At 40.7% G+C, this 20,304-nt stretch overlaps 1 protein-coding gene across 1 annotated transcript in view; it reads left to right on the plus strand.

The window, feature by feature from the left end:
• The window catches only part of CPS1 (carbamoyl-phosphate synthase 1), a 172,762-nt gene extending 153,001 nt beyond the window's left edge, over window positions 1-19,761 (plus strand). Inside the window, exons 32-38 of the mRNA XM_073633558.1 lie at window positions 9,480-9,650; window positions 9,731-9,805; window positions 13,287-13,385; window positions 14,383-14,442; window positions 17,089-17,198; window positions 17,675-17,804; window positions 18,654-19,761. Of these exons, the coding sequence (XP_073489659.1) occupies window positions 9,480-9,650; window positions 9,731-9,805; window positions 13,287-13,385; window positions 14,383-14,442; window positions 17,089-17,198; window positions 17,675-17,804; window positions 18,654-18,752 (744 nt within the window). The 3' untranslated portion in view covers window positions 18,753-19,761. The remainder of the gene's footprint in view (window positions 1-9,479; window positions 9,651-9,730; window positions 9,806-13,286; window positions 13,386-14,382; window positions 14,443-17,088; window positions 17,199-17,674; window positions 17,805-18,653) is intronic.
• The last annotated feature ends 543 nt before the right edge of the window (window positions 19,762-20,304 follow it).

A 20,304-nucleotide genomic window follows, 5' to 3' on the forward strand; every position in this document is an offset into this window, starting at 1 on the left:
GCCAATTTGAATAGACATCTGTACAGGAAATGTCGGTTTGAAATGGTTGGAGCTCAGTGCGATTCAAACCAGCCCTCGGTGTGAATGTGGGCTGAATGTTTCATCCATAGTACAAGATCACACTGTTTTAGAGCAAAATGAAGCAATATCGAAATTGCTAAAATTTATGCTGCTTTTACTGAGTAATCCGCAGTGTATAATTAGTGGTTCTGATCCCTGGCAGAAATCTTGGGGGAGTAATGGGATGACTGCTTTGTGCCTGGACACCACATATACACATTCAATATGGCTGCACCTAAAATGAATTAGATATTACACTCTACTATTAATCTGGCTTTGGCAGCCTAGGGGAAAAATATTAATATTAATATGTGTAATTAGTGAACTTCATATCCAAGGATTCTTTGGTTGGTAACAGATTCCTAATAAATGGATTAATGATTATTCCCCAATCTTCCTGGGAAACAATAATTTCACTGTTCTTGATTATACATTGAAATCACATGTGGGGTGGGGGGCTCTCTTAGACCTCTTTCACACTGAGCCACCACGGGCGTCAGCGGTAAAGCGGCGCTATTTTTAGCGATGCTTTAGCTGTGTTTTAGTGGCGCTATTCGGCTGCTAGCGGGGCGGTTTTAAGGGCCAAAAAGGGGTTAAATCCGCCCGCAAAACGCCGCAGCAGCGGCACTTTGCCGGCAATATAGCAGCGCTGCCCCATTGTTTTCAATGGGGAGGAGCGGTGGAGGAGTGGTGTATTCACCGCTCCTCCACTGCTGCAAAGAAGCTGCTGGCAGGACTTTTTGTGATGCCCTGACAGCGCAGCGCCCCAGTGTGAAAGCCCTTTTGCTTTCACACTGGGTTTGCAGCTGAGGCTTTTTTCAGGCATTTTACAGGCACTATTTTTAGCGCTGTAGCACCTGAAAAATGCCTCAGTGTGAAAGGGGTCTTAAGGTATAACTATAGGCAAAACTTTTCTTTTTTAGTTTTGGATAGAGTGGAGATGATTTAGAACACCTGTCAGTTTTTATTGCTGTCTGTGGGAGATTCACCTTCTCTATATGTCCCGTGTACCATTATCATTGAAAGAGAAAGTAAAAGAAAATCCCAAATTTTGGATTGGTCCAAGAAAAGACGGGGAATCTTCCAATGGGACAAAATATTTTACAGCGCACACATTCAAGAATGACATTTCCTGCAAGGCTAGTTAAAAACACCTAAACATATTAAAAAAATACGGGGGTTTGGTCACACTATATGGTCATATATTGCTAAGCCCACTTACTGTGACAAAGTACCCCGAATTAGTGGGTCCTACTCTTGAATTTAAACGCATTGTAGGGTGTGCCCCCCAAATATGTTTTTTGAATCTTCCAATGGGGACACAATTTCTGTTGACCTGAGGGTCCCCAAGAGATTCCCTTTATTTGCAGGGATTTAGACTCACTTCCTGTCTTGGCTATGGGACAGGAAGTGAAGATAAATCTCACCATTGGGACAAAGGGGGCAACAAAAACCTTACAACCCTCCTTTACTCATACAGGATAGAGTGAATCAGGAAAATACAAAATTATGGCCATTAAATGGAGCTGGTGATCATAGAAAATACACACTTATTATGAACATCAGCCACATCTACTGGCCATGATGCTGTATGTTCTTCATTCATTCCATTAACAACATTCAGCTTAGGTTCACACTTGTGCTATGCAGGAACCAGCGCGATTACAGCGTCAGTTACCACATCGCATCTCTCCCGCAGGCAGTTCACGCTGTGGGTGTCAATACAATGTTAATGACACCCCCGATCAGTTCACAGATCGCAGTGCGAACTGTGAACTCGCACAGGAATCAGGTCGCATAGGGGAGAACACCCATGCAATCTGATTTCAGTGCGAGGGGAAAAAAGTCCCTGCACCTTTTTTGTGTGAATTCAATGCGAGTTCAGCCATACAACTGTATGGCTGAACTCGCATTGCACAGATCGGCCCTGCAGTGCATGTGCAAATCACATGTGATGTCTGTGTTCACACAAATGTGAACCTAGGCGGAAAGAAAATAGCCTAACAACATTCAATTTTGCCTTTTTCACACAGAACAAGTGTACATGAACTTTCACAGGATGAATAGCTCTGAAAATTTGTTTTAATAAATACACCCCTAAGCATTACTAATTAGGAGATACAATGATTTCTCAGTTAGTATAATTAATGAAGGTAGGTAAACAGCTGTATTCCAGATGTTAATACAATTACAGACAAGAAGCAAATGACTTCAGGGATCACGTGAGTTTACAAAATAATCACCTTTTTTAGGAGCCGCTCATGTTGTTTCTTCCTCCTGTGTCTGGAGCTGCATGCAGACAGCTGTATGTGACTGCCTGCATAATGCCAGCATCTCCATGTTCTGTCAGCAGACGATTGAACTGTCAGTCATTATTCTGAGAGAAATCTGACAAGGCATTGATAAGAAAAAAGCCCCTATCAGACAATATAATACAGTAATACCAGGGTGCTGTCACAAAAGGAACATGTCACCTGTCAGAATGTGCTGGTGTTAGACACAGATCAGAAAACCATAGGTGCTGGCCTATCTTGTGTAGCAGATTCTCTATAAAGGTGCATTTTGTTACATGGCTTTCAGTAGGTTTATGACCTGTATTTGTAGCAATGATAAATTCAGGCTTAAGATTTCTCACAGTGTTCTCATATAGCAGATTTATGGGGTCCATTTTATGGCTGTAAGAAGTGATGATTTTATGTCAGAATTTTTTTTTTCTTTTTGGTTGTGTATACATATAATCAAGAATGTAGGCTTATCACGTAAAAGTGACCTAAAAGTTCAGCCCTGTCTAGTAGATCTGTAGTGAGATAAAGGGATCAGCAAGTAGCAGAGTCTGCATATAGTATGTAATGATGAGCTAATATGGCCACCCTAATGTACAAAAGAAATATACATAGAAAAAAAGGTTTTACAAACATTAAATCCCAACTGGAGTTTTACAGCTTATTTTTTTTCTCTTTTTTCTGTCCTGCCATTTGTTATGATTTTTTGTCAGATTTATGCTTGGATATGCCTTAAAATAACCTTTTATCTAAGTGGTAATGTGCTTCCTGCTTTCTTATTCCGATGCTCTGCTCTGCACTTGCATAGCTAAGTATTGGCCACACCATTCATCAAAAGAGTTCTCATGCAGACTTGAGACCTGTAGTGCTGACAAGGAGAGGGAGCATGTCTCACCATGGTTGTAAGGTGATTGAATGCACTGGAAAAAACTTTGGTGCTTATGGCATTGTATATATTTATATACACTCCACAAATTCCATAACAGGAAAATACTTATTTAAGTGACTGATAATCTTATTTTAAAAGGGACTTTTTAAAGCAGCACCTTGGCTTAGTGGATAGCACTTCAGCATTGCAGCACTGGGATTCCTGGTTGAAATACCCCAGCAAGGGAAACTCTTTCACTGGAGGATGTTGCATGTTCTTTCTGTGTTTGCGCGAGTTTCCTTCCATATACTAAACACTTGCTGTTAGTTTGATTTTCTCCTGTCTAAACTGGCCTAGTATGTGTGTGTATGTCCTATATAAATTTGAGATAGGGACGGTGGCAGACGCTCATGCTAATCTACATGCAGGGCACCAGACACATGGATTTCTATGGTTTTTTTTTTTGTAGCACATGATTAGAGCATGAGGCTCTAATTGGCTTTAAAAAAGGGTGGGCTCAGGGGGCTTGGGGTGGCTCGGCGCCCATAGCCCACCCAGTTGTGCGACATTAGCAAATTAATATTCGCTAATGTCTTACTGTTTCTCCTCCCGGCCATTAAGGAAGCTGGTCCTGAGACTCGACTGGCCAGGAGTCCTAAGACCCAGTTGGCTGCGAGTCCTAAGCCCTGATTAGCCGGGAGGAGAAGCGACCACCGGGACTCAGGAGGAGACGCGGGGGGGAGCCATGGATGGGGCAAGTGCGAGGCTGGTGGGGGGCCTGGCGGGCGTCGGGCGAGTGATGCGGCGACCGAGCAACGGGGGGGAACGATGATCAAGTGACGTGGGGGGAGGGGAAGCAGCAGTCGATTAAGTGAGCAGGGGTGGGGGTGTGATGGGTGTCTGGCTGGCTGGGGGTGGCTAGCTGGCTGGGGGGGCCACCTTCCGCAAGAAAGTTGAGCACCAGCCACCACTGCACAAGGACCATAGATTATAAGCTCCTTGGGGACAGGGACTGAATGTATAGTATGTAAAAACACTGTGTAAATTGTTAGCAGTATATAAATGCCTATAATAAATAAACTTTTCAGTATAACACTGGGGTAATTAACAAAGAGTGACACAGGTTTAGGCCTGCACCACTCTTCTAAGCTGAGAAAACAGAGTAGCCCTTTCACCTAATTAACAAAAAGGGGCACAGTGCCACATGCGCAATATGCACATAATCAACAGAGCACTGTGCCATATACAGTTTATCAGGCCCAGAGTACTGCATTGAGACATTGTGAGCTCACCCTATTGGCTAATTTACAAATTCCTATCTTTAATACTATAAAAAAATATGGGAGATCAAACTCGTAAAACCTGAAAGTCACATAAAATATGATTTGAATGTAAACCCTGCAATGATAACTCGATATACATGTGCCCTGAAAACACATTCCCTGGAAATGATAAAGACTGGTGCATAGAGATTTTACAAAAGTGTCTTGCATATGTTTAAAGGTGGTGCAGCACACAAATTCATGTACCTGTCTAGAAGAATATTAGGTGCATGCTGCTCCACTTTTAGAAAGCATACCAGACACTTTTGCAAAATCTATCTCTGTACGCCAAAATAAAGCTGGTGTTAATTAGCTCCACTTTTATAAGATACGAACTGTTGGTATTTTATTTTGAATTTGTTGAAGGTGTTGCTCCACAATGCGGAAGTGGAGCAAATTAAAACTACCTAAATTTGGTGCATAAGTTCCTTTCAGAACCAAAACTATCAGATGGTTTTTGAATTAGGTGCAACATATTACCAAGAGCAATTAACGTCAGAAGTGGTGCAGCAGCTTTATTCCCCCACTATATTTTCCCTTTAAAGGATAAGTTCACCTTTCATAACATGTTACGTTACACCCTTATTCAGGGTGTAACATGTAATATGTTATGAATGACCAACCCCCCCCCGATCCACGCTGTGACAGCAGACCAGGGACTCAGTCCACCTGGCTGCATCACTCCTTCACAGTCCTCTGTAAATGGAAAATGACAAGGTCTGGAAGGCTTTGCGGCTGTCTGCTTTTAGTTTTCAATGCAGTGTATATAATAGAAAATACCACGCTAATTCAATAAAACAAAAAAAACTAAAGTATAGCTGCTTGCACTACAATTGACAGTCCATTTTGAGATAATATATTATAACAGTGCAGCGCTATAATGACCATAAAGTCTAAACTTTATTGCATCTCATATGTATATATATCAGCATAAACAATAAAGTACATTGTGAAAAATACAAAAAGTATAAAAATGTGAAAAGTCCAGTTCATAAATTAACCACTTCACATCCGCGCTATGGCCGATTGACGTCCACAGCGCGGACCTGAATTCCCTGCACAGCGCGCGCCGAGCGCGCTGTGATCACCGAGTCACTGAGAGGCCCCTTACCATGTGATCAGTTGTCAGCCAATGACAGCTGATCACATGATGTAAACAAAAGATCGGTAATCGTTTTTTTTTTCTACTCACGCTGACAGCGTGAGTAGAAAAAAAAGCCGATCACCGGCTCGCATGTAAGGAACATCGGTCCCGAAGTGGAAGAGGCACATCTGCCTCATCAGTGCCACCTAATAGTGCTACCTAACAGTGCCCACAAGTGCCACCTCTCAATGCCCACAAGTTCCACCTATCAATGCCCACCTGTAGTGCCAATCAGTGCCACCTAGCAGTGCTGCCCATCACTGCCACCCATCAGTGCCCATCACTGCCACCCATCAGTGCCCATCACTGCCGCCTATCAGTGCGCATCACTGCCGCCTCATCAGTGTACATCAATGAAGCAGAAAAATGACCTGTTTTAAATTTTTTAAAAAAAATATAAAAAAATATATATATTTTTTTTTAAATTCAGTTTTTTACATTTTTTTAACAAAAAGTAAAAACTGCAGAGGTGATCAAATACCACCAAAAGAAAGCTCTATTTGTGGTGAAAAAATTATAAAAATTTCATTTGGGTACAGTGTTGTATGACCGCACAATTGTCATTCAAAGTGCGTCAGCGCTGAAAGCTGAAAATTGGTCTGGATAGGAGGGGGGGGTTTAAGCGCCCAGTAAGCAAGTGGTTAAAAAGCAGAATTCAAATACGGGAAAAAAGAAAGAAGATCCCAGTGCAGTCACAATGGTTGTGAATAATGGCAATAACAGTTTATATATCTTGCACCAATGTGCGGACAACCACCACCAAAGGAGCTTACCTGAACACGTGGAGTTAATTACCGTAGTAGTGAGTCAACCAAGCTTGTATAAATCAGAAGTATGGTGCTTGGAAGGCAATTCTAAAGGTCTCACGTGTATTCCATTGGACCATAAAAATACAAAAATCCTCCACATAGTATAAAACTATAGCAGTAAAATGTATTTAAAAAGTAGAAAACTTACATCATGTCCAAGGTTAAAACGCCTGTCATATTATCCAACACAGGATAGACATCTGGAACGCGATGGCCTGAATCACACTGAAACACCAGTTTTCAATGAACTTCATCGAGTCTTCCTATCAGAATGTATTTGCTTCCTCATACGAGGTACGAGGAAGCAGATACACTGACAGGTCTGCAGGAGACCTGCATGGCATCAGCGTCCTGCTGATCGCTGGTCCAATGCTTTACAGGCTCCCAAAACAAAAAATAATAAATGCACATTTTTTTACCTGCAAAAAAATGGGCATTTATTATTTCTTGTCAAAAGGTGAACTCATCCTTTAACCACTTCAGCCCCGGAAGAATTTACCCCCTTCCTGACCAGAGCACTTTTTGCGATTCGGCACTGCATCACTTTAACTGACAATTGCGCGGGCGTGCGACTTAGTACCCAAACAAAATTGACATCCTTTTTTTTCCCACAAATAGCGCTTTCTCTTGGTGGTATTTGATCGCCTCTGCAGTTTTTATTTTTTGCGATATAAACAAAAAAAAGCGACAATTTTGAAAAAACGCATTATTTTTTATCATTATTGCTATCCGGAGCCCGCGAGCCCACGTACAGGTATGTGGTTTCGCGCAAGGGGAGCCAACCTGCCGCAGTAAAACTGCGGCGGCTGGTCCGGAAGAGGTTAAGGGCAGTAAATAACTGATCAGCTTGACTTTTCAAAGGCTTTTTTTTTCTAGTGAAAGAATATTATTATTATGCTTTTTTTTTTTTTTTTTTTTTTTTTTTTTTGGGCAAGTTACCACAACACCATTATCCCATAGTTTTTAAGATCAAAGATACATTATTCAACCAAAAAATAAAATAAAAGCCTCATGCATTTGCCCTGCTTCTTAATATAGGGGATCAACAATGCCAGGAGTTGGTGAAAGCAGGGGTCCGTCATACAGAGATAATTCCGAAAATCATCCGGATTATTCTCCTGGAGCTCCCACAGTAAAGGCATATGACATAATTGGTCACGATTAATAAAGCAACCAATTTTTGGTCCCAGAAATCCTCTTCCTTCTGTTCCTAGTTTGGACTTGGGTCAAAGCAATAACTCCAAGGCCAATACTAAATAACACGTTATCTCCTCTGATTCTGCAACATGTCTGGTTGACGAACGGTTGTTCAGAAATTAACTGAAAAGCGTGAACTGAAAAGTGCTAAATGAAAAGCGTGAAATGAAAAGCGCAAATCAACACTCACCAAACTTCTGCTAACACAAAATTAGCAGAAGGAAACCAAAGGGTGACGCTAAAGAGCTGAAAAAACACGTAGTACGTCACTACGTTCATATTTGTATTCAAGACAAAATCCAGGCACACGCCTTCGGACAAAAGTCTGAGGTTTTGTCTGCGGAAAATCCGATTGTGAGTACAAAGCTTTAGAATGACCCCTTTTTTTATTTATTTCAGGTACTTATATAGCGCCGTCAATTTACGCAGCGCTTTACATATACATTGTACATTCACATCAGTCCCTACCCTCAAGGAGCTTACAATCTACAGTCCCTAACTCACATTCTTACATACTAGGGACAATTTAGACAGGATCTAATTAACCTACCAGCATGTCTTTGGAGTGTGGGAGGAAACCCACGCAGGCACAGGGAGAACATGCAAACTCCAAGCAGGTAGTGTCATGGTTGGGATTCGAACCAGTGACCCTTCTTACTTAGAGAAGAAATATGTACATTCTCCATGGTTATGGTTTGTATGGCCAGAAACAGCACAGCATTCTGTAAGTGTATGCAAATATAAATATAGTCAGTATGGAGCATCTCAGTTCAGTTAAGGCTATATTAATATTCTAAAGGCCATTTAAGTACTGATATCAGGTTTTGCTTAATGGATGGACAGAAAACTGTACTTGTGATGCCACTGTTACCACAAAGATTTTTAAATAATCATAAATTTCTTTCTTTTTTTTTTAAGGAACGTGTAAGATTTTTACTACTGCTCTGATAAATTATTTCAGTCAGTACTGAACACTGTATTTACTTACTGAAGTAGCAGCTGTAGCTTCAATAAAGTATAAGTACCATTTTGTATGAAACGGGAAGGACATTCTAAATGATTGTCATAGAGTTTGGTATGTAAAGATCCCAAGCTATGATTCCTGGAAAATAATTTGCAGAGGTGTTAAAAGACATGCACCTTATTGACCTTGCATGCTATTCAATGGGCTGCAAGTTATAGTTTCCTGTTAAAGTGTATCACAGAGCAAAAATAAAAATAAAAAATATTCAGTAATTCTCTGCAATACATGAACATTTACCATGTTTTATTATTTTTACACCTTCCAACTACAGAAAAATAACTGTTGGTCTGACCTCCTATTTGAGCTAGCAGCATGGTACATTTGCTGCTATGAAATCTTAACCAGTGTTATTAGCCCTACCTGCTGGACTACAGAACTCTGCCTACCCCCTGCTGCTCTCTATCTCATTCTATAGCCATTCATTGATTTCTTTCCCAGCAAAACAGTAACTGCTGCCTTGACTTCAAAGAGCCTGCTCACACACCGCTTGTAAGGAAAGGGCTCTTCGAAGATGTAGATCTGGGAGCATGTCTATATTATTAGGATCCTAGCTCCCAGCCCCTGCAAGCATTTTAGAAGCTTGGTTATGATGTCAAAGGGAGTAATAAAAGCTGTTTCTTGCTCCAAGAAAAAGGAAAAAAAAAGGAATTCTGGGACCTGCTCTTCATAGGAAGAGCGGGGTTTGGGGGGAAATTTGGGGTATATTTATACAAAGCCTATATGTTTTTTAGATGTGAATTTTGCTTTCTTAACAAGGATGACCTGTTTCCTAGGTAATTGAATGCAACCTGAGAGCTTCTCGATCCTTCCCATTTGTGTCCAAGACTTTGGGCGTTGACTTCATTGATGTGGCCACAAAAGTTATGATTGGAGAAAAAATTGATGAATCTTCCCTACCAACATTAGAGAGACCTGTTATCCCTGCTGATTATGTGGGCATCAAGGTAGGGTTATGAACTGTTCTGACACTAAAAACAAATTGAGACTATTGTATTCATTTCATTTTTGACCATTTATTTTACAGGCTCCCATGTTTTCCTGGCCCCGCCTTAGAGGAGCTGATCCAGTTCTGAAATGTGAGATGGCTTCGACTGGTGAGGTAAATTTAGCTGCATAATAACTTTTGTGTGTTACATTTAAAATGTGTTTTATGTGCTCCAGTCTAAAGCCACATATACACAAGTGGAATGTCCAACAGAAAAAGGTCAGATGCAAGTTTTTCATCGTCTATTCCAATCGTGTGTATGCCTCATCGGACTTTTCTTTTTTGAAAATTCTGATGGACCTAGAAATGGAACATGTTCTAAATATTTCCGACAGAACCAATTCCTATCGGGAAAACTGCTCGTCTGTGTGCTTTTGTTTAACCTTTAAAGGTGAGGATGTTATTATCCAAAACCTAAACTCTTTGATACATCTGTAGTCAGAAAATAAATATTAAAGTGGAGCTCCAGCACCCCCCCCCTTCCAAAAATTAATTAACTGCACCATGCAGTTTTTTTTTTAAATTGGAAAACCAACTTTATTGAAAAGTATATGCATGGTACATAAATAGGTATAAGCCAGCCTGGCCAAGACAGTCGTACATACATAAACACATTGAAATATCTGTGTGACATAGGACGAAATGCCCATCGGGGGTAGAACCAGTACTTAAAAAAGAAAGGGAGGGGAAAAAAAGGGGGGGGGGGAATAAGGGATAAACATATCAAGTACACGTTTCCCCATCTGCTAACAATCTACTCCAGGCCTTCTCATACTTAAGTGGGCACCCTCTATGTACATAGATCAGCTTCTTATATGGAAGAGTATCGCTAATCTCTTTTTTCCAGCACTGGCTTGTAGGGGGTAGGGCCTGCATCCAATTGCGAGCCACTACTTTTCTTGCCATGAATAGCGTCTCATGTAGAAAGGTACAGAGGGGTTTGTGAGCGTCTAAGTCTGGCAGCAGACCAAGCAGGCACATCTTTGATTCTAGGGTAGCAGGAGAGCCCATCTGGTCATGCAGAAAATGAACTACCTGTATCCAGTATGCTTGTATAGTTGGACAGGACCATATGAGGTGATAGAGGGAGCCTGGGGTGTGGTCACATAGGCGGCACCCTGGATTGTATGTGGGTTTGTAACGCGCTATCCTCTGAGGAGTCAGATATGTCCTATGTATAATATACAACTGCGTGAGGCAGTCTGACAGTTTGGGGGAAACTCTTTTCACATCCTCCAAAATTTCGTCCCACTCCTCATTCTCAATTACTCCAACATCCACCTCCTATCTAGTCTTGGCAGTATAGGCCAAAGCTGTGGTACTAGGGAGGCGGATGGCGGAGTATAGGATAGAAATTAGTTTGGCTGGTTCTGTGCCTGTGACTGTGTCTACAATAAAGGGGACTGCCAGGGATGGGTTGGAGCCGGTAAACTGAGTTTGTATAGCATGGCGGAGTTGTAGATACCTGAAGAAAAGGCAATTGGGGAGGGAAAATTCATCCTTTAGTGCTTGGAATGTTTTAAGTCCCGTAGTGGTCATGATCTGGTGTATGTACAGGATCCCATGGCGTATCCACGCCGCCGGGTCTGGAATGGACAGTAATTCGGGTAAGTGTGTGTTGAACCAGAGAGGGGTGTGAGAGTGAACCTGTGGGGTCCTGAGTTTTTGTAGTCCCATTCGCCATACCCTTCGGTGCTGTGATAGCATGTCCGCTTTATGTTGGAAGGGATGTCTTGTCAATGGGGCTCTGAGGACTGACTGAAGTGGGGTATGGGCTGGGTCACCAGGGTGCTCACAGAGTAGTAGTTGATATCTTGATAGCTCGTTTTTTTCGAAATGATAGAAATGGGACAATTGAGAGGCAAGATAATAGTCCTGAAAGTCTGGAAGAGCAGCTCCTCCCATTGTCACTGGGTTCTTCAGGATTCTCCAAGATAATTTGTGTCTGCTGTGGCCCCATATAAAGAAATTAAGAATAGATTCAATAATTTTTAAGAATTTTTGTGATATATACAGGGGGGCATGCCACACCAAATAGAGTATCTTTGGGAGGAGTATCATTTTAACTAAACAAATGCATCCCTTAACACCCAGAGGTAACCTGGCCCAAGTCTGTGTCTTGGTCTTGATTAGAGTATACAGAGGTTCAATGTTCAAGAGTGTGTAGTCTGTGAGCGATCTGGTGACTTGTACTCCAAGGTACTTGATCAGGGAAACCCGTGGGAGAGTCAGAGGAGGGGACGTGGATGGGGGAGGGAAGTGGTCAATCGGAAGGATCTGGGATTTCGACCAGTTAATGCTCAGACCTGAGTGACTACCGATACATTCTATGGAGTGTAGGGCTGCTGCACCATGCAGTTTTAGTAAATAACGCCACAGTGTTTTGTGCATAAACCCAAGATGTAGGCTGTGAGTTTATTTCTGGATCTCTCATGTGTAACCATCTCAAAATTTCAAATCCTTTTTCAAGTTTCAATGGACTTTATTTATCATTTTGTCTAAAAGTAGGAATTATTTTATTGCTGCCATGATCAAATATTAATATTCCTCTTCTCTAACTACACAGTGATAGTGAAAGGAATAATCTGACTGCCAATAATGGCAACCGGTATTGGCATTCCTGTAGATTATGCATATACAAGAGTGCAAATTACACAATTCAAGGGTTGCTGAAAGAGTTTTTCATCAGTTAAGAATGCTGAATATGTGTAACCCCATGAGCTTGAGATTCTGCAGGGCTGGGAAAGACAGGGGGTTAGTAGGTCCAAACAGTACATCTTGGAAAATTAGTTTTTAAGGGAAGTGATTTGATAGAGGTATGCTTACAGGAGATTAATACCTGTACTAATACATGAGCACACACTGGCAATTGTGGCAAGCATGGAAATATGCTGCTCACCTGCTGCTCGTGAGACTGCTGCTCACCTGCTGTCATAATTTTCAATGCTTTTGTCCATGTATTGTCACTAGCAATAAATGGGCTAAGAATATGGCCAACGCATTGAGAAATTTAACAGCAGTTAAAAGTGGGTAACACATTGGCAATTCTGAGGTGGGGAACAAATTGGCAATTGTTAGGCATTAAACTTGCAATTATGTTTAATGGGCAACAATATGGTAGTTGTGGCAACACCTGGGCAATAAATAGGCAATTAGGATAATGCATATACATACAATATAATATGCAACAAACAGGCAATTGAGACAACCGACATGCAACAAACAAGCAGGGGTAGCAATATATTGGGAGTAAAATGCAAGCACGGTAACTGGAACCCAGTCTGTCAGTGGGTGTCGCTACCCCACAAGCCATTTGGTGCCTGGGTCGAGAGGAACGGCAGTAGACCTGGAGACCTAGCAATCTTATTGATTAGCCTGAGTTTCCAGGTGAATGCCTGGATAAGTCCCAAATAAGAAGATAAGAATAATGGCAACTTTGGAATTTTTAGCTTTTGGAAAAACCAAATGTGGCAGATGAATGCCCACATAAAATATATTTTAGGTTCTGCCCCCTGAGTCCCAACATTCTTTGCTTGGCTACAGAGTACATTTCATGATTGCATGGTTAATTATACTTTCATTGTGCCTTGCAAAGGTGGCCTGCTTTGGACAAAACGTCTACTCTGCATTCCTGAAGGCCATGATCTCCACTGGCTTCAAGCTGCCTCAGAAGGGAATTCTCATTGGAATCCAGGCAAGTGGTGTCACATTCTGATGTTATTGTGGTTTGATGGTATGAGGGCAAACACAAAATACAGAGAAGGGCTTCTGGAAGATCCATGAAGCTGATGACGGAGTACCTTAATAGGAGATGTTTCTCAAGTGCTTTCACTTACTAAAATTATGCTGCTAGTATGCTAATCCTGATAACTGTCATATACACATGGGGATTTTTTGATTTCCCAAACAAGTCCACAAGTGTTCTGAGTGTTCCAATTAGCTTGCAAACGAGCTATCTTGCCTGGAGATTTCTTGGCATTTGTCCAAAACTTAACAGATCCTTTGGGTACCTCAAAAGAAAGCCGATATTGAAGAATGCTCCCATAGTCATACATGCTAGAGATTTAGCAATAAATACTCCTAGACGCAGGAGCTGCAAGAAAAAGTACAAGCTACAAGCTTAGGGTGCCCTGTATGGTTTTGCAATTTAGATGAAAAGGATTTGTAAAAGTTGCACCAACACAGACACTGCGGTCCACCTCCATTTGTATACTCTATAACAAAGGTAAAAAAAAAAAAAAAGAAGTTCACCAGTTTATAACTACCCTGTTTCCCCGAAAATAAGACCTAGCATGATTGTCGGTGATGGCTGCAATATAAGCCCTACCCCCCAAATAAGCCCTACTCTGTTTCCCCGAAAATAAGCCCTACCCTGAAAAGAAGACCTACAAGGACTTTAACTAGGGCTTATTTGGGGGGTAGGGCTTATATTGCAGCCATCACCGACAATCACACTAGGTCTTATTTTCGGGGAAACAGGGTAGGAAGAAAGGGGCACATGGGAAGAGGAATTCCCAATAAATGCATTAAAAAACCCCTAGCCTTCAGTCCGCCCAGATAACAAAGGAGACCTCAGCCCTGCTTCTAAAGTGAACTCAAACCAGAGGTCTCAGTCACCCAGTTGTATAAAGGAAAATATACAGTATATAGTATAAACATGCATATCTGAATATAATCTATTATTTTTCTAGCATTCCTTCCGGCCCCACTTCCTTGGAACTGCCCAAACACTCAAAGACGAAGGATTCAAGGTATGGAAAAGTATATCCTGTTCAAGCTGATATCCATCCAGATATAAAAGACATTAATCATTAATACTTAATTTAATGTATCTTTTAAATGCTTGCAGTGTAAATTCCTGGATTTGACTTGAGGATTAGTATAAGGAGCCAAACTGGCGTGCTGCAGTACAACGAGCATGCTGATAGAAGGAGAGAGCAGAGTGACAGAGAGATGAGCTTATTAATCTGTCACTTTTCCTTTTACTGTTCAGTCACAGGGTAAGGGTGGGGGTGGGACCTGTTAGTGAACTTGGCTTTTTGATTGAAAAGTCCTTGGGGAAAGAAGGGCTCAAATTGTGTTTTTGAGTTTGTTCATGAAGTCAAATGAGCAATTTTGGTGTTAGATCTTTTATGTGAAAAAAGTGTATTATGAAATAATGGTTCAATAAAGCTTAAAGGGGTTGTTATCCCACAGTTTGCAACTCACACTATTCTCTCTGTTTATTAGTGTAATCTGCCACTGTGTCTGTGCCTTATAAAAAAATGCAGCTATATACCTGATTTCAGAGCGTCGAGCACTTACATGACTTTCTGACTCTCTCTCCTCTCTCAGCCTGACAGCTGCAGCGGGTGAGGCCGAGATTCCCCCGCTGATGTCAGTCAGGAAGGGAGGAGGAGAGAGCTGGCTGGTCACGTGATGCTGATCAGCGCTCTGAAATCAGGCATTACTTTTATAAGGCACAGACATAGGGGCAGGTTACATTAATAAACAGAGAGAATAGTGTGAATTGCAAACTGTAATTTTAACAGCAGGAGGGGAGGGGCCGGGCACGGACACAGAGCTGACTGGCAGGGAGGGGAGGGGGAAAGGACAGAGGAGAGCACAGAGGAAGACAGGAGACACAGTGGATGACGGAGACACGTAAACTGACCATGGTGTCAGGGCTCAGCAGCCATGATAAACCGTGGTTAGTTTACAGGGGGGCATAGCCAGGCAGGATCAGTCAGGTATTTCAGGTGTTACAGGGGGCCAAATTACACAGCACAATCACTTTGCTGTTATACATGCTGTAAAGGAACAACATCCTTTTTTTTTTTTTTTTGGGGTAACAAACGTTTGCCTGAAGTTTAACTTTAAAGTAACACATGCTAGCTTTATTTAGCATAGAAGCTACCGATTTTATTTTTGCTATTTATAGAAAAGTTTTGTTATAGCACTGGATCATATTCATAATTTTATAATAAAGCTTAGCATGCTCTAATATAATAACTAAAAAGTAGTTGAAGTCAACGTATCCTGTACATGCTCCAATTAAGAATGCATAGTTTGTAAATAAACATTGCAAACACAGCTAGCAGTGCTTCTGTTAAAGAGGAAGTAAACCCTGATGGGTTTTACTTCCTTTTTTGTTCCCTGCAAAGTAAAAGCATAATGTGCTAGTATGCATAGCATACTAGCACATTATGTGACACTTTACCTGCAAACGAAGCCCACACTGTCCCCGCTGGGGGTCTCATGCATGTTTGCCCCTCTTCCTTCCAGGGCCGTGGACCCCGGCTCTGTGACTAGCCAGAGTCGCGTGACGTCACTCCCACGCGTGCGTGGGAGCCACCAGTCACGGCACTCGCTAGTGAAGATACGGCGCACGTTTAGGAGATATTTACTGTACCTATAGGTAAGCCTTATTATGGGCTTACCTGTAGGTATAACTTGAAAATGGAGGTTTACAACCTCTTTAAGGTCTCATAAAACGCTTTGTATTTAGCCCCTGTGCCTCAGATCCTGCTGTTTCATTGTGGCCAGAAGGCACAAGTGCACTGTCTAGCCCCACTGCCAGTCTTGAGAGGCTGAAAAATGTGAGGCTAGTTAGTACTGAGTGGTTCTAACATTTGGGGCCATATGTGCCTATACACAGATGCCTGTAATGCAGAATTCATTGCATCCCATTCATTCATCCTTGGGCTCGTACAGCCCTAAACATTCATACCTCTCAGTACAGTGTCAGGCCCCATCCAGCAGCCACATTTTTCAGCCTCTCATAGACTTTTACAGGTTGGACGGTGCACCTGTGCTATCCAGTTGCACAAAAATGCAGAAATCTGAAACACGAGGTGTAAACTCCAATGACTCAACAAGACAAAGCACCTCCGGCCCATGAGTGTGGTGAGTGTGGTGATGACCTGACACCAGTTCTTCAAATACATCTGCTTCTGCACTGGAGCAATAAACACACAACGCTTTGCTGCCCTCTTAGGACCAAGGGAGCCTGAATACCATTCTATAAAAACACAACAGAGAGAAGGCACACCAGCCTGGCACATTATCGTATTATTGTAAAATAAAAGTATTACTCACAAACACCATATCATGCAAACCTCATGAAGATAGAGTCCACTCTGCATGGTCCTGGGCTTGAGAGAACACCACCTGAGCCCAGGGTTTGGCTCTGATGAAGAGGGCACTACCCTCAAAATGTGTAAGCCAGGTTGGATCCAGGTGATGTTCTTCCAAGCCCAGGAACATGCAGAGTGGGCTATGGTGTTTGTGAATACACTTAAATGTTACATTGGCATAATGCGCTAGGCTTGAGTGCCCTCTCTCTGTTGTGTTTTTATAAACACCCAATGAGGCCTAAGAGGTAAAATGATACCTGGTTTTCATCTTTTGTTATACAGCTATATGCTACCGAGGCCACTGCAGACTGGCTCAATGCAAATGATATCACTGCCACCCCTGTTGCTTGGCCCTCCCAGGAAGGACAATCTGGACCTTCTTCAATATACAAGTAAGTCAAATAATTTAAACTGAAATAGATCAAGTCACTTAGCCTTGTTAGGTATGAGACAGGCATACGCAGTGGTTTGCTTTTTGCTGGGCAAGCATACACCAGAAAATACCATTATTAAGTATCACATACCATCTGATACTAAGATTTGTGACATACCTCTAGCTATTTCAGACCATAAAAGTCAATTTGACTCATATTGTATAGCATGGTTATATGGCATGTTAGGTAATTAGATTATATTTTATAAATCACAATGGAGCATTAAAAGGACATGCCAAACCATAGGGAAGTTTTCTATTTAATATATACTGTGTGTATATATATATATATATATATTTGTTTTGTTTTAATTCAGCTGTGTTTTTAGAGGAAATACCTAGAAAAGTCTTGGGTACATCCATGGGTAGTTAAGGGGCACTGACATTGTGTTTGGAATTTAAAGTAGCTAACATGTACTGGCTTCCCTTCTACAGGTTGATTAAAGAAGGCAACATTGACATGGTGATCAACTTGCCAAACAACAACACCAAATATGTACGTGATAACTTTGCGATACGGAGGACTGCTGTAGACACTGGCACCGCTTTACTCACCAACTTCCAGGTAGGTCATCATACACAACTAAACCAAAATATTGCGAAAAAACCCACATATTACACAGAGAAATATATTACAAGTATCAAATGGCCAATGTGTTCACAAAACAATTTTTTTTATTAGTTGTATTGTTGTCAAAGGAAGCACATTACTTGCTTTTGAAAATTCCTGCTGGCTCCAAAATTGTTTGTATTTTTTTCAGAATTTTTTTTTTCCAGCACTGCGTGGTTTGAGGTTTAGTAAAAGCAAACAATGTGCAAAGTACAGTACATTAAAATACATCTGATTTGCTGCTCGAACCAGTGTTCTTTGTACTGCCAAATTTAAAAAAAAATGTGATTCAGAGTCCAGAAACAAGAATCTTGTAAATGCATAATTCTTCTTTAATGGTAACCATCCAAGCAGTAGACATCCCTTAGGTTTTTCTGAGCTCTTCCAGTTGTATTACCATTATAAAATGTGAGTGAAATCACTGATTTACCTAGCCCAACGCTAGATAATGTTATTCATTTTTCAATGCACATTTTTTATTAGAACTTATTTTGTGCCAATATCATATTCCACTGAGCTGTATAAAACGGTGCATTTCAAACCCGTAATACTTATATTTAGATTTGCCACTCTCTTTTTGGGACACAGTTGTCAAAGTTTCATTACTTAAACTGACAAAACTGTGTGCATTTTATTTGTAAAATGTTCTTTCTTATTTTCCAGTACATTTAATCAATAAACCTCACTATGCAGCTAACAATTCAGATGCACAGTGCACATCAACAATTCCTTCAAGACTTTATACCTATAAATATTGCTTTTCTTTCTCGTAATTTTTCATCATGGTCTGTGTATAATTTGTAGGTGGTCAAAATGTTCGCTGAAGCTATTAAATACTCTGGAGACCTGGATGCCAAGAGCCTTTTCCACTACAGACAGTTTGGTGGCGCCAAACCCTCCTAGAGATCTGAACTATTCACAAGCAGCTTTCTCAATTAAGAGACTGGCTGACCGCCTAAGGTCTTCTGCTGGTTTTCTGTTTACTGTCACTTGTGTCTAAGCTTGTATGAAGAACACAAATGTCTATTTGATTATGTCTTTGCAGTTATGAACATGTGGATGCTAGAATGTTTTGGTACATAAATAATTATACTTTTAAAGATGCATCGAAAACAGTATTTTTTCTTTTGACCTGCCTCTCCTCTTTGGAAACTGAGATATCTACTGAAATCAGAAATAGTTGAACAGTGAAAAAACAGAGCAAGAACAAAATAAGTGATCATTTGAATGGGATATCATTTGTTTTATACTCCATTCACATAAAACTGGTATCCTTTGAACCCAACAAGAGCTCAATGTAGCAATAATTACATTGAGCTAAAATACATTTTTCTTATGTTATTAGAAGAGCAGGACACAAGCCAATTCATGTGTGTTTGGTAAATATTGCCTATAAATACATCTAACACCAGCTACTGTTAGGAGAAGGAGGGAGACCCTTGCTGAATCATCTCCAACAATCTAAGTAGTACAAATGCACAAAAATGCTAATTCACAGAAAAGGCATCTAAGAAGCTACTAAACTTCTATTTCTATACTTTTACCTCCCCTCCCTCATTTAAAATGTTATAAATCACCTAAAGCTCTGTTATCAACATTTTATCTAGACTGCCCCTTGTAAATTCAGAGTAAAGATCTAAGGAAAAATGTGTGTGCTGGTCTTGTAAACACAGCACATGTTAATACATGTTGATACTCTAATATTTTGAAGATTTTTAGGAAACAAAAAGCAAGAAAACCACCATTATTTTTTTTTTTTAAGAAAAAACATGCTAGTGCCACCATTGTCTCTTAAGAATTGTTACTGTCAGGTCTTCCATAACTTGCAAACACTGGTTTTCCTGTGTATATGAATTACAATGTAAGAAAGCAAACTGTAATTGACAAATAAAAACACTTTTTTTTCAACAAATATGTTGGATGTGTTATTGTTTATGGCACAAGCTGAAAATTGCATTTTTATTCAATTTCTTAAAGTAGATCTAAACACCTTCACTTAATCCCCATGGTTTTATCCCCATCTCCATTAAACTTTATATTGACCACTAAGGAGCTCTTACTGTGCAGGGAGTATGGCACACAAAGGTATAGGACTGCAGTAGTAGAAACTCTTTATAAACAAAGGGAAACACACAGAGAAGGGATAAAAACAAGGATCTTGTGATGTCTGCCATTAGAATGGTTGTTGGGTGTTACAGTTAAATGTTCTCTTTTCATAGTACTGAGCAACAGAGCCATCTGGTTATATCCCCTAGTACTATGACCACCATAGTTCATCCCCTAGGATGCATGCAAGGTGCTCTTATGTTGACATTTTGATTTGAAATTCTGTGTCTAGTTCACACATGTAAGGCTATCTGCTTTATATTCCGTTTTATATGTATGATTTTTTTTTTGTACCCTTAATACATTCTGGTTCATGAAATTTATTTCAGAAAAAAATAGCATACAATTT

The sequence above is a fragment of the Aquarana catesbeiana genome, linkage group LG06 (assembly GCF_042186555.1).
Source record: "Aquarana catesbeiana isolate 2022-GZ linkage group LG06, ASM4218655v1, whole genome shotgun sequence".
Taxonomy (NCBI): domain Eukaryota; kingdom Metazoa; phylum Chordata; class Amphibia; order Anura; family Ranidae; genus Aquarana; species Aquarana catesbeiana.